The following is a 15,017-nucleotide window of genomic DNA, read 5'->3' as shown; positions in this document are numbered from 1 at the left end:
TTATTTATAATATTAGACGTATGAAAGAATCTTGTGCTATTATTACTACCTGTTCCCGATCTATCCGCCCCCGGAAATTTCTATTTGTTTTAAATACATCTCAAAGAAATTTCAAGTGGCTATAATCACATAGTTTCCTTGTTGAAACTCGTAAAATAATATATATAATATAGCAGTAATATAATGCCGTAAATGCACTTTTTTCACGAACACATTTTTTGTATTTTCATTGGTAAAAGGACTAAAGAATGAATTTGTAAATTAGTATAATTTTTCAGAAATAACCTTTATTGTTGAAAAGCTTCAATAATTTCTATTAAGTATTAAGTATTATTTATTCTTCATCGATGTTACGGAACTTTTCAAAGTATAGAAATTTGTCTCGACATCTAATGATTACTATTGGTTTATAACTTTTTGTGATAGACGCTTACTTATTTGATATGCTTTCTCAAATATTTAGTTTCGTATCTTGTTCATACACATCATTGCTTAATAATCTCTCATTTAGTTTCAAAGGAATATTTAACTATACCTGAACATTCATGTATAGTAATATATAATATTTTGAGATTTGTGAAGATTTATTTTATTTATATAATTAATATATTACATACATCACTGAATTAAAATTAGGATTCCAGCTACTTTTGAGTTTTTGAAAATTTAAAATCATTTAGGTCTATTATTATTATTATTATTAGGCATTAGTTGTATGAATGTTTTAACAACACGAGTGTTAATAGAAATCGGAATTGCTTTAGAAATTTATATCCCTTTATTGTTAACGCTCTGTCTCCATTCATGTCGTTTGTCAGGGTACACAGGAGGCCCCACCACCTTGGGAGACGGAAGAAGAAAAGAAAGAAACGTCACGAAGTTGTTATGACAGCAGTACGCGAATTGTCAATTCGCATTCAGCACCTTCGCAAGGATTAAGTTCATTAAGTTCAACACCTCATCTGCCACGTGCCCAGAATCCAACTATAACACTGCTTCAGAAAGCACGAGGTGAAAGACAAACCTCAGAGTAAACAATAAATCCATATAAAAAAAGAGCAAATAATGTTATTTTAAAATAATACGAAAGATCATTTAAATATTACACGCGGAAATATAGCTTCATTTGAGAAATTTAAAAAAATTTTACATGTACAGTTGCACGTACTCGAATTTGTACATACTTGAAACAGAATAAGCTTCTTAACATTGAATCAAACGACTTGAGCTTTTTCGAGAAGTTGGAAGGATTAATTTACTAAATGTAGAGAACTTTTCGAAAAATTACATTTGATTGTAATCGCGAAGAACATAGTGAAGTAGTGAAATAGTAAATTTTGTAATAAAAATTTAAAAAATACGTTCTGTGGATTTATGTTAGTTACACGTATACATATACATATACATAAGCTGCAAATTTCATCAAAATCGATTGATGCAGAAACAAGCTATAGCCATCGAAATCTTCACATTTATTGCAGTAATAAGCTGAAAGTAGTGCTAGTAAAAAACTGCAATTTTCATCGTTTATTTTTATATTTTTAATCGTTTGTAGCTCGTAGCAACGTTAACCGATTTCGATAAAATGTTGAGCATGTATATATATGTTTAAAATCTTCATAGCAGCCTTGGATATGAAAGTTGTAAAAACCCAGCTGTACTGTTTTCTGCGCAATTCCAACAAATTGCGATTTTTTCGAAGTTTTTTTTATACGTCATCTAGTAAACTAATCCTTTCAATTTTTCAGAACAACTCAACTCTTTTGGTCTAATTTTAAAAAAGTTATTCTGTTTTAAAGGATGTACAATTACGAGTGACAGTAATTGTATACATTTAGAAATGCATGAACAAAAAGAAATAAAAAATATATAAAAAGAATATATGTAATAGTAATAATCATTATATGGCATATGTATATAAAACATATATATATATAATACAATTATATAAATATTAAATATGTTATATAATTACATGTTATGTATTATATTGCATATACGAAACAATTATTATTATATAACAATTATATAACAATTATATGTTATATATACATATATAATAATTATATATATATATATCTTTTTTATATGTTTTTTATTTCTTTTTGTGAGGCATTTATGAATGTATACAATTACTGTCACTCCTAATCGTACATCCTTTAAAAAGAATAACAGAATAACTTTTTTAAAATTGAATTAAAAATGATTGTTATATATCCATTTATCTCGGAACACGCGATTCACTCGGATACAATTATCGGGATCCTTTATAGTGTTTTTGAACAGCTCCGACCAAGTAATGGTCAGTTATCGTGAAAAGTGAATGAATTGTCCCTTTCACTCGTTTACTTGATATCGTCGCGATCAGTATTTACAACACAGGTTACAGATGCTCAGCCATGTCAAGTTACGTGAATTACAAATTTTGTAGAGTTTTAAAAAGTTATTACAAAGAATTTCCAATTGTCTGAACATGAATTCTATAAGGTGTATTTCACGTGTTCCCTTGTTTCTCATTCTTGCACTCAATGTATTCATAGCAGCGCGATTCGAAACCAGATAATAGCGACCAATTTATAGAATGAGATCGTTAACAAATTTTAAATTACAACGTATATAAAAGAAAATATTTAACAGGTTACTGATGAATTATCCTAGTATTCTATTCTAGTATCCTACTAATGTACGTAGTTCTGACTGTTCAGACAGACTGCTGATTTAAAATCGATGTATGATTGTAATAGTAACCATATATGTTGTGGATTTTGGAAGTTAAATTCCAATATAAAACACATGAATTCCTTACAATATAAGATTATATGATAATATTAGGTCGTCAGGAAAGATTTTTCCCGTTCGCCGCTCGGGGCCTTATTTCGTTCTGCTTAAGTAAACAAACCACCAGATCACTCTATCGTCAATCGTGTGGTCACTAGTTATCCTCTGGTAAGGCAAGAGAACAGTTGTTGACGTTAGTAGAAAGTGTTCGATCGAGTGTTTTTTGCATGGTGAAATATGGAAGACCAAAAGATGCATTTTCGTCACATTATGTTTCACTGCTTTAAAAAAGACAATACGCCTAAAATCACCGCAAAGGAGATTTGTGACGTTTATGGTGATCGGTCTATAACTGTTCAAACAGTCCGGAATTGGTTTAGGAGGTTTAGAGCCGGAAATTTTAATCTGAAAGATAAAGACCGCAGCGGACGTTCATCCACCACTGATATTGATCTTATCAAGGTCTACCTCGATGAAAGCCTAAGGTCTAGTGTTCGTGAGATAGCAGATACTCTAAACATTCCGCGAACAACGATTCATGAGCATTTAACAAAGTTTGGGTACGTTAATCGCTACGCGGTGTAGGTGCCCCATTAACTGACGGAGAGCAATCTCCTGAATTGAATCTCGACATGCGATTTGCTAATTCAACGCAACAAAAGAGAGCCATTTTTAAAGAAGTTAATTACTGGAGGTGAAAGTTGGATTCTCTACGACAACATCGCGCGCAAGCGATCTTGGTCAAGACGAGATAAGTGTCCTCTCAGTGAAAAATGGCATTATGAGCATACCTTATTTAAAAAAAGTACACAGAAGGAAATATATTTTATACTTACCTCCTATTTAAAAAACGAGAAGAACTTTCCCGACAACCTACTATAATTACTAATTAATGATTTTATTACAATTCTCTTATAATACATTTTATTCTAGCCTTTTTATTTGTTTCAAGGCATTTAATTTTAAAATTTTGGAACACAAAATACGAGTGATGCTGTGATAAACGCGCATCTCTTGGGAGATTTTTGAGCAGTAGTCGTGACTGTAGCATGTACCAGAAATATAACGCCAACGGGTGTAAACAAAATGGCAACGCCACTAGAAGAGTAAGTAAGAAGAAGTAAGGTAAGAAGAAGAACTGTTTTTGTATTTGAAGATATTTAGGAGTGTCGCATACTATTATATATCCAAAAAGGCAAGAAATAAGTTAGATAAGAGAGCAAAGAAAATATCTGTAAGGATATGTAAAGAACAGCTTACAGAATATATGGTCTAAAAAGTAAGGAAATACAGGTAGTGAGGGCGGTAAAGTTTAATAAAAAAGCTCTAAGCTATTAGAGGAAGGTGGATATGAAAGTGACTTGGGAAAAACAAGGTATGTTGAAGGAAGCACTAAAGAATATTGTGAGGATGAAAAACACATAACACCGTTGATTGAAGACATGGAAGAGGACGTAGAGAATCAACAGTAAGAAGTTAGTGGTAGTATGTGTTATGATAATGTACAGAACAGGAATCACATGAGATAACATATAAAGGAAAAACCACCAGAGTTAGAACATAAAATAAGTTTCAAACAAAGGAAAGAAGACAAGAGCGAGGAATAGGAAAATGGAACAGTCAAATAATGTGATGTTATGTAACATATTGATTTCTAGAAATAAAGATGTGGCAATAATTTCAGGAGAAACAGAAAACTGAAAGAAGGCGATGGATGAATAAATACTGTCCATGGAGCAGCATAACGTGTGGAACTTGGTACTGGGAAAAACTCCCATGGGAGTTATAAGGAGCAAGTAGATATTCCATGTCAAATTCCATGTCCTCAACAAAGTAGTACTATATAAAGCTAGATCGGTAGGCTTGGTTGTTAGCAAAAGTTAAGAGTACATTGTGTAGTATCCTTTGCACTGGTAACAAACTAGAGGCTGTTAAGGCTATATCAGCATTAGCCATTATATATAATTTAGAAATTAAGCAGTTTGATGTAAAATGCACATATTTACATAATAAGATAAATGAAGAAGTTTATGTTACAATGTGGAATAACTCCCAGGATTTACAAAAGTTCGAGATAAAGCCCGTAGTTGAATAGAAGTATATATGGACTACCTTAGCCAGGATATCATTGGAATCAAAACATAAATAATGTTCTTAGGAACGAATGAATTAGGAATGCCAAAATTGGAGGAAGAGCCATGCGTTTATCAAATTTAGGATAGAAATAGTATATTATTACTATATGTATATGTTGTGTGTATATGCGCATATGTATGTTAAGTGAAGTCAAGGAGATTAGAACTATTTCTAATATATGACGTCCTATGACAGTAAGAGGAATTAATAAGCAAATAGAGTTACTTCAGAAACAAAATATTAATTTCTTAAACATTAAGATCGAGGAGGATGAATTAGGATTAAGTTTGTCTCAGACAGGTTATACAGATAAGATTCTTAATACAAATTAATTTAAATTAATGCAATCCGGTAAAGACACCGATAAATTCACAACAAAATTTAGACATTCACGATAATCCTGCAAGGGTAGATACGCAGATGTATCAGGAAATGCTTGGGAATCTGTTTGTAGGCTTAGGGCCTAACATATCGTTCTGTATAAGCCAATTATTTCAATACAGTCAAAACCCTAAATCTATCCAAATCTATTAAATCTATTAAAGGCGTTGAGAAGGTACAGGTACCAAAGATCACAGATTTCACTACAGAAGAGTAGGGTATAGCATAAACGCGAATATAGAGTAGAATATAGAGTAGAATATAGAGTACAATATAGAGTAGAATATAGAGTAAGAATATTGTAATACAACCGTTAATTTCAGCAACTATGTTAAGTTCGAGGAATTCATGTGTCTTTTTATTAAATCAATGTTGCCATTTTCCGAGTTCTTGCGCTTGTTTCGCGGATTCTGAGTAAGGTACATGACTCTGTATATATAGTTTTCTATTTTAATTATATATATCTTCAATTATATATTATACATATAATATTAAATATAATTACTTAATATTATATAAATGTATTATATTTATATTTTATATTTTGTACATGAAACTCACTCAATTCACAAAACTCTTAAGTACACTATGGAACTGGTGTACATAATAATCAAGTGAATTATATACAGGATGATAAGTCTCATATTTGAAGTGTTTATCATACTTACTGAGAATCTAATCTGAAATAAGACAACGTCTAATCAATGAAATTCTATTCTAAAATCCTAAAAGCAATCCTTTCAATGTAAAATCAACTTTTATCACTTATTAGCGTCCCATATCCTGATCATATTTCGCTTCTGACACAGAGGAATTTTCATTACAAGTACAATATTGTAAACACAAGGTTATTACTAATGTCAACAAAAAATCTTTAGTATTTATCAGGTAGGTACTCGTTATTCTCATATTGTTAATAATGTCCATTATTTTTCTAATATGGAAATGACAAATATGTACTTTGTGCGTGACATTGCCAATGGAAACACATGCAGCTCGTAACTTGTATGCAGAAAAATGCCAACAGCCACATTCCATCTGCTAAGCATATCTAAAAGCTTTTACAACGTGTATGTAAATTTGATTATTTTGCGTCATGTCATACTAACGTTTGGTGGCCGCGATTTGTTTCTGTTTCTATCGCTGATACGGAAGAACGTGTTTCAAGGATGGTAGAACAGAATCTAAGAACTCGAAAGCCTTCAGTGGCTGTGGATATCAGTTAACTATCGATTCACCGAACTCTACCCTTTATATTGTACTCTTTACTGACGTAGCTGAATTGGGTAGCAGGAAAGGGGTTACAAATTCTCATAATAGCTATGGATGGTCAGATGAAAATCCTTACGCAACTATTGAATCAGGGCATCAAGAAAGATTCTCCTTGAATTTTTTAATCAGAGCCTGTTAATAAATGGCTAAGTTGAAGTCTAAATCAAACCCTTGGAAAAAGGTAGATGAGACAAGGGAATCCGTCAGAATGGTCTCGATCATCTGACTTAAATCCTCTGGATTCTTTATGTGGAAACGCTTTAAAGACTTTGGCCTACTCATAACCGATAAATAATATGTTGGACTTACGATAACGAATAGAAAATGCGTGTTATAGAATACGTGGCAAGGAAAGGATATTTGAAATTGTACGACGATGTATGATCCATGATATATGTAGCAATAGAAGGAAGATATGTCGAATATCAATTATGAAGATCTGTACTACAAGTACATCTATGATTCTTTGTGTAAATTAAATGTGTCGCGAAAAGAATCAATTGTGATACGGAACGCTAGTAAATAATAAAAATGGATTTTATACCGAGAGCATTGCTTTTAAGGACATACATCGATTAGACATTTTTTATTCCTGGGTACTGTAAGACCTTTAAGTATGGGAACCTTTTGTACTACCCTGTATATTTACATATAATAAATATTTTCAAACAAATTATCTGTTCTAAGCGAAATATTACCTCTATAATTTTTAAACGCAATATCGAACTTGTATCCCGTAAAATAATCTTTCGTTTCTATTCGAATATTAACTTATATATTATTAACATTATTTCCTTTTTATATAACTGGTTTTCGCTAAAGAAAGTTATTTTATTTCTGTAACGTTACTTACTAATTTTTATACGAAAATAATAATTATTTCATGCAATTTTAGAGGGACAATTACCGAAAGGAGCAGCCTATCTGGAGGAGACCGAAACGATAAAACGACCTCCGAGCGACGAAAAGCCGATAATTAGTCCAGGCGAGATCAGTGAGTACATTTTTCATAGATTCGTAACCGTCGAACATATATTTTATGACGTGTACCGAGCACGTAATTTGAGTTTAACTGTATCTATAAACTCTGTTTCGTGAATTCACCCGTGAATTACTTTTTAAAGTGTAATTTACTTTCATCCTGTGTTGTGTGAAGAATTCCCGTGAATGTTGACGTTACGCGTGGTGTGATAAATCATTCTTTACATTCTCGATAAAGTTTGTGTGAAACGAGTCTTTCCCGGTTACCGCATTATGAAATTAAGCTGATGTTCGCTCAGTTTACAACGTGAAGAAAGAGTACGAGAGCGAGCCAGAAACAGAAAATGAACCGCCAAAGAAGATGGTCGATTTGGGTCCTCGAAAATTCAATGGTATTGGCCCAACATCTAAGGAGGGTATTCCTCTCGTTTTAAGATCGGTAGGTCTCTGCATCTGTCTCTGGTTAAGAGTTAGTGAAAAGTTTTAGAATTTAGGTTCATTAATGTATTAAGATTTCTTTAAATATATCATTAATCCCTTACTGTATTACTGACAGACTTTTTACTGTATATCATATGTTATTTGGAAATAACTAAACTTAAAATATGATTCTTTTATTGCAATATTAAATTTTAGCTCAAATAATTCTTAATAACATGGTTTCCATATATGTTTATATCAACCCTCTATAACTAGATTTCTTTTCGTTTATGACAGAAAGAAATTAAAAATTGTTCGTGATTTTCTACTTTATTGAATTTGAACTGCTATTACAAGGTCATTTGTTTCTGGATAATTTTAAACTAATATAAATATATATATATAGTGGTAAATATACTACGAATGTTTATGCAATTTTAAATTGAATACAGAAATTTGTATTATTTACTTAAGTATTATGATAAATACTCTACTTTTATATATTTTTTTATAATAATGTGTATTCTGTACATCTTTACATATTTAAATTTTATATGAACATTTGCAGCCTAGTGATAAACAATGAAAATAAAATTTAAATATAATTAATAAATAAAATATTGATTAATAATAGTAAAATTTACATATATTAATACAATAAAAAAATTTAAACGTTAAGGTATTTTATTTATATGTCACATAGTGTTATAGAGGATCATGTACAATATTTATAACTGTCACATTCATATGAATGTCTGCTGTATAGTTAGGTTAATTTAACTACAAGTAATTTTTTCTACATTATTATTTACTTTCATAAAATTTAATTTTATTCTATGAACCGCACCGTATTTATATATACTAGAATCATTACATCACAGTGTGGGATTAAATAAATATTAGGATTTGTGTAATATGTACATATATGTAGGGTGTCCCAATAAATTTTGATTACTCTAAATATCTCCGTTAGTTCTAGATGCATGGAAAATCTTCATTTACAAAGGAATATATTATGCTTCATTAATTCAAAGAATATAATTTATTACGTATAAATTATTAATTTATTTATTTCTTAGATAAAAATGACGTTCAAAATTTTGGAAATCTTTCATTTAATGAAGTAGGAACTATTATTGGCATGTCTTATAGCTTCCTTTACATCATTCATCAATTCAGTAAATAAAATTTTTCCAGATCTTTGAAAAGGCAAACCTTTAAAGTACTCAAAATTGTTGAGACACATTTTATATCTGCAATGTGAATTACACAATTTTTAATTCTAAAAGTAAATTTCTTATCATACACAAGATTAAGAACAGAAGTAGTTAGTACCAAAATTACTGAGGATCTGTTATTATGATAGTTTTGCTTTTTTTCTCAGTGAAATGCTGTATATGACAAAAAATTATTTAAATGATTCAATGACGCAAAAATTATTCAATTAAAATACATATATACATTTAATATTGAACCACGAAAGTTATTTACTATGCCATTTTAAAACTAATGCGTTTAGCTATGATATTTAACATTTTATAACATCCTGCCGTTATAAATAAGAAACCTTATTGACTTGTATTTTAGAATTAATGAATTTTCTTCATGTTTGCATCATTTGATTAAAAAACTAAAATTTTAGGAAGTCAAGGAGAATAATCAAACAAAATGGTATAAGAAAATGTACGACTCGTTGCATCGTGCAGATAGAAGCGGTGAGTTTGTGTGGCAAATATGTACTGCGCAGCTTCAATGCTTATACGAAACAATTGAAAGTTGTAATAGCGATTAATATTACGAAAATGCTCAGCAGTATTTTCCTATTCTTTTTTCTTTTTAATTTTAACTAGTCTAACGAATAATATACACATAATAATATTATGAATAGTGATTTATTAGTAATGTTTAACATAAATTACCTCTATCTCATTGAAGCTTATCATTCTTCTAAATAATTGTCTACTTTCTTTTTAAATTAATTAACATTTCGTATTATGACAAATTAAATTCAGTGGTTTCTTGCAGTTTTACAGTTTTCCGTGAATACATTTTTCATGTGAATTTACTATAATTTAATTCTAACTAAAAAAATACCGTTGCTTCTTAAAAAACAAATTTTTTTTATTCCAATATTAATATCGAAACACATGTCTTCAAATAACGAATCATTATAAATTAGAATAGATTAAAAAGTATTAAAGTATTATTCGAATAAGAATTCCAATTCTTAAAACAAGCAAACTATCAGAAAATCACAAGTAGCTGAGATTAATATATAATCTCATTTTCAGATGACTACATAACCGTTCATTACAAACAAAGAAGAGGTGAATACACGCTCCAACGAATTCAACATATTACGATATAAACGAATACTAATAAATGAAATAGTTTAGAAAATTAACACAATTATGATAATGGCCTTCTTGATCGGTCGAGATTTCACTGTTTTTAACCAGTTAACTGCGTTCGACGTGTATATACAGTGTCCACACAGTGTGTATTAAACGTATCGATAACTTACGTAACACGATACATACGTTGGCTCACGAAAATCTTTGAACATTTCTTAAAACAGAATAACTACTCTAAAATTGGCGTAGTTTTTTCGAATTTTTTATGTATGTAAAAATATGGAAAATTATATGGAACAGAGACGATTTCGTCGATTCCAATGACCTTGGAGTATGTTGTTAAGGTCATCAATTTGAACAACTTTTTCCTCTACATGCTACAGCCGCTCGACTTTAGTTTTCCAGATATACATAAAAATATTTTTATTACTATACATATGTGTATATTTAACGATACGTAGCTTTTTGAAGTCTTGGTTAGATTAAAATTAAATTGGAATTAATTTCAAGTAATATTTGCGAGATCTGTAACAGGAAATATTAGTTCCCGTTTTTCGCCTCCAAATACGTTCTACGTTTTATGTATGAGCACCATTGTCCCAATCAACAAAGTTCATTCTATGTCTTATCGCTAGATGTTTATATCCTTCCTCGTTTAAGTATTTATACGATTTCCAATAGTCAGACATAACTGACATACCTAGTTTGCTCTATTCCTTAATGACAGTGACTAAAGTGGTGAAACACAGATCGGAAATTAATATAATAAATATCTCCTTGTTTATGCGTTAAATTCTGCTAAAAATATGCCAAAAATTCATTGCCCAGTCACAAGACGATCTTTGTTAAATTTTTCCCCCACTTTTATTGCAATTCGACAATTTTGTTTTCACTTCTTATTTACGTAGAATGTTTTTCAACCCACAAGATACATATATCTCGGCAAAAGCTGACCCAACCGACAGCTATTTACGAGGAAATGCTTACTGAGGTAGTTTCAGTATTACACGGTACGCAATGAAGCGGCAAGCAGTTTATTCACAAAGATGTATATTGTGAAACGTTATTTTTGTAAGCACTAATTTCTAAATGTCTTTATACGTTCGACCCTTGATATCTGAACAATAACTTTTCGCGATCGAACTCCATCATTCATTTGTTGCATTTAGTGCAAATTCATCATACCATGAAACACTTTTTGGCTAATCAAAAACCTATCAACTTTTTTCGCAATTGTTGCAGATATCCAAGAATTTATATAGCGCCATGTCTAATAATGTATGCTAATACGGTTAATAATGAAACAGGTCTGCACGTCACAACTTGTAAAAACAGATAGATAAAACAGGGCTATTCAATTTATAACGGAATACCATATATATAATGCAATACCAGTAAATTACCATAGCTATTCGAGAATATGGACAACTTATTCAATAAGAATTTATTTATTGTCTTGAATTATTTAAATAACGGCATCCTTTGGATGAAAGCACGAACACGGGTAATGCTGCATGCACAACTGCGTCTGTGAAACTGTAAAAAATATCTGTTACATTTTAATTAAAAATTAATATTATCAATATATTATGTTTGAGTTTGGGTTAATTTTTTTATCAAGTGAGTGCAAACCGACCGGCAACTTTTGCGTAAAATAATAAAAATTACTCTATTTCGTAAAATAATATCAATTATTTATTCGCATATTATTATCATCTCAGGCAATTGTTGCCGACTAGTTTAAAAAGACCAACCCAAACTCAGACTCAATACATTGATAATATTCATTTCTATTTTAATTATAACAGACATTTCTTACAGTGTCGCATATGCAGTTGTGCACGCAGCTTTACTTAAGCTCGTTTCACCCTTGTGCGCATACATAAACAGAAGACATCGTAGGGAGCAAAATTGAACACACATTCAGGATTTTAATATAAATGGTATTTTATTCAATGTCTGTATATAGAACACAAGAAAAGCAAAATATATAGTATTATATAGAATGTTTTGGCTTTGTAAAAAATTTTACCGTTCATGTTATCATCATTGTTTTGGTAAATAAAAATTGTTTTCACGAAATCAGTTTTGTACTGCAAAGAGAGCTGTCGCAATCAAATAGTGTAAACATGAACTTTGGTAACAACTAATGTTAATGACCGGGATCAGAAATGTATTAGTAATTAATCTGTTGTAGTTTCTACAATAAACCACATCAAAGCATCTTTAATATTTCGTAATGAAGTCATTATCGCGAAGCGTGATGAATAGTATTATCTTTCAACTAAAAAATGGTTTGTCAACAAACAAGTTGCTTGCGAAATCTTTTTTTACCGAAACGATATTGTAGTGATGTCCCTACATTTTTTTGAGGCCATCCGACATTGTTATCTTCTAATTAGAAGAGAGGATTAAGATAGATACATCACATCCGAAGTTGCAACAATCGCATCAATAACTGCAAAATTATTAGAAAATTATTAGATATGTGAAAGAAAATTAGTAAATAGACAGCTCGAATAGCACTAAAAGAATTTCATTTTATGATAATCGAAAAGAAAAAGAAGCCTGTTTTTTCAATGAACGATATCAAGGGCTACGTTTCGCACAAAAATATAACATTTAGACTATTAAACAGTGGAAAAAAGTGATGTGGTCTGAGAAATCTGAACTTAATCGAATTTCATCGGATGGACGTTTGTGGTGCTGAAAGAGAAGAAGTGAAACTAGTCTATTGCCACGTCGTGTTAAGCAAACAATTAAATTTGACGGCGGTTTTATTATGATATGAGGATGCATTACAGTATACGGTGTAGATCCGTTACATCGAATCGAGGGAATGATGAACCAATACATCTATAAAGACATTTTACAAAAAAACTTACTGGACACAGTTGAAAATATGTCGGTATCAGAGAGTGACATCATATTTGAACACGACAATGACCCCAAGTATTGTATCAGGCTATCCCAAAAGTGTGTATGACTCATTTTGTAGTAATATAACAAAATGGATCATACATAATTCAATAAAGTAATATAAAACAAAAAATGTTAGCATCATTATTATCTCTTTATAAAACGAAAGAAACTTTTGACACAACCTATGATATTAAGAATATGAAAAGTTGGCTACAGGTTCAGCCCTTCCAAATCATAGAACGACCTGCTCAAAGCTCAGAAATAAACCCTATAGAAAATGTCTGAGCATATACAAAAATGTAGTTGGCAAATGAATAGGTAGGATGTTCTCCCATGAACTTTAATAATTTATAGCAACAAGAGCAGGGATAATTGTATTTCATCACACGGGAATATTACGAGAATGTTACATCAAGCATGTTAAAATGTGTTCGAGAGGTTACCAAATATTAAGTTTACAAACAATTCATTTAAAATTACTTGCGGTGCAAAACTGATTTCACGAAAACAATTTTTATTTACTGAAAGAATCATTATAGCATGAAGGATAAAATTTTTTAGGTATATAAAACACCATGTATTTTTCTTTTTTGGTATTCTACATGCAAACAATAGATAAAAACTCCGACTATGTGTTTAGTTTTGCTCCTTACTATAATCGTTAGGGTTTGCTAGGTCATTCTATCCAACCGCTGGTAACCAATCCAGACGCCGTCATGGATGCACAATGATAAAGCAGAATCCACTGTTCTGATACCGATTGTTTTTTATAAATGTCTCAGATATGTATTAAAAAGTCATTGAAGCCGGAGAGAACGTAACGTTCTACAGTTCCATTATGTAGATTTATGTCAGTTACATACAGAATGTTCGGCTACAGATTTAAAAAAATTTAAGGTGGTTTTTCGTGAGGCTAAAATAAGACGGACATCAACAATAAAAAAAAGTAAATTTCGGCTTTGCTGTTTAGTTATTGGAAATTAAAAATTAGTCGAAATATCCCTTTGCGCGAGCAAACTTTACACAAATGAAACTAGGTCAGCCCAAGCAACGGCGTACACAGGAAGGCTCACATCGAACGATAAATGGGCAGCAGCTTACTTCGTAAAAGCCGTAGAGAGTGATGTGATCGAATAGATGTGAATATTATAATGCGCCATTGCATATGATCATGATCATTATCAATAATTTGTGTGAAAAGCGTGTTTGGTTCATGCAAGACAGTATTCGATCACATTTAGTAGCACCTCAAAAATAATTGATGCATATGTGATTTTTCTGTAGACACCTGCGGACAGGATGATCGCAGTGCGTGTATGAAATTTGTATAAACATTGTTTATATGTGTTATTATTTATTAATTATTTCTAGAGGCAAAGGATTAGAGGAAACAGTAATCCTCCTTCCTCGAAAATTCCATGAGATAGTTTTCGATACTGTAGATTTTATTTTAGATCTGTTATAGATTTTAATGAGTTTCTTAAATATTTAATCTACGATTTTTCATACGAAACGTCGCACAGGATAGTTTACATCTTCGAATGTCATAATCTTCTTCTTTACTTGTACGAGGTAAGCTACTGGCCATGTATCGTTTGATTTGAGGATCGCTGTTCCAGCTGCTCAGACTTGACCTACTTTCGTTCATGTAAGAAGGTTTGTTCGCGCACAGGGATATCTCCCCTGATTTTTAAGAATCAACAACTAAAAACAAAGCTAAAATCGCATTTTTAAAATTTTTGATATTTACATTATTCTAGTTTCAAGAATCAC

At 31.0% G+C, this 15,017-nt stretch overlaps 1 protein-coding gene across 1 annotated transcript in view; it reads left to right on the top strand.

The window, feature by feature from the left end:
- The window catches only part of Cap (Cbl-associated protein), a 491,821-nt gene that overhangs the window by 377,980 nt on the left and 98,824 nt on the right, over positions 1–15,017 (top strand). The window contains exons 11-15 of the mRNA XM_072021537.1: positions 819–1,011; positions 7,463–7,561; positions 7,848–7,987; positions 9,611–9,683; positions 10,260–10,295. Of these exons, the coding sequence (XP_071877638.1) occupies positions 819–1,011; positions 7,463–7,561; positions 7,848–7,987; positions 9,611–9,683; positions 10,260–10,295 (541 nt within the window). The remainder of the gene's footprint in view (positions 1–818; positions 1,012–7,462; positions 7,562–7,847; positions 7,988–9,610; positions 9,684–10,259; positions 10,296–15,017) is intronic.

The sequence above is a fragment of the Bombus fervidus genome, chromosome 19 (genome assembly GCF_041682495.2).
Source record: "Bombus fervidus isolate BK054 chromosome 19, iyBomFerv1, whole genome shotgun sequence".
Taxonomy (NCBI): Eukaryota; Metazoa; Arthropoda; class Insecta; order Hymenoptera; family Apidae; genus Bombus; species Bombus fervidus.
The sequence above is the reverse complement of the archived record's forward strand: the minus strand, read 5'-3'. Positions and strand labels throughout refer to the sequence as shown.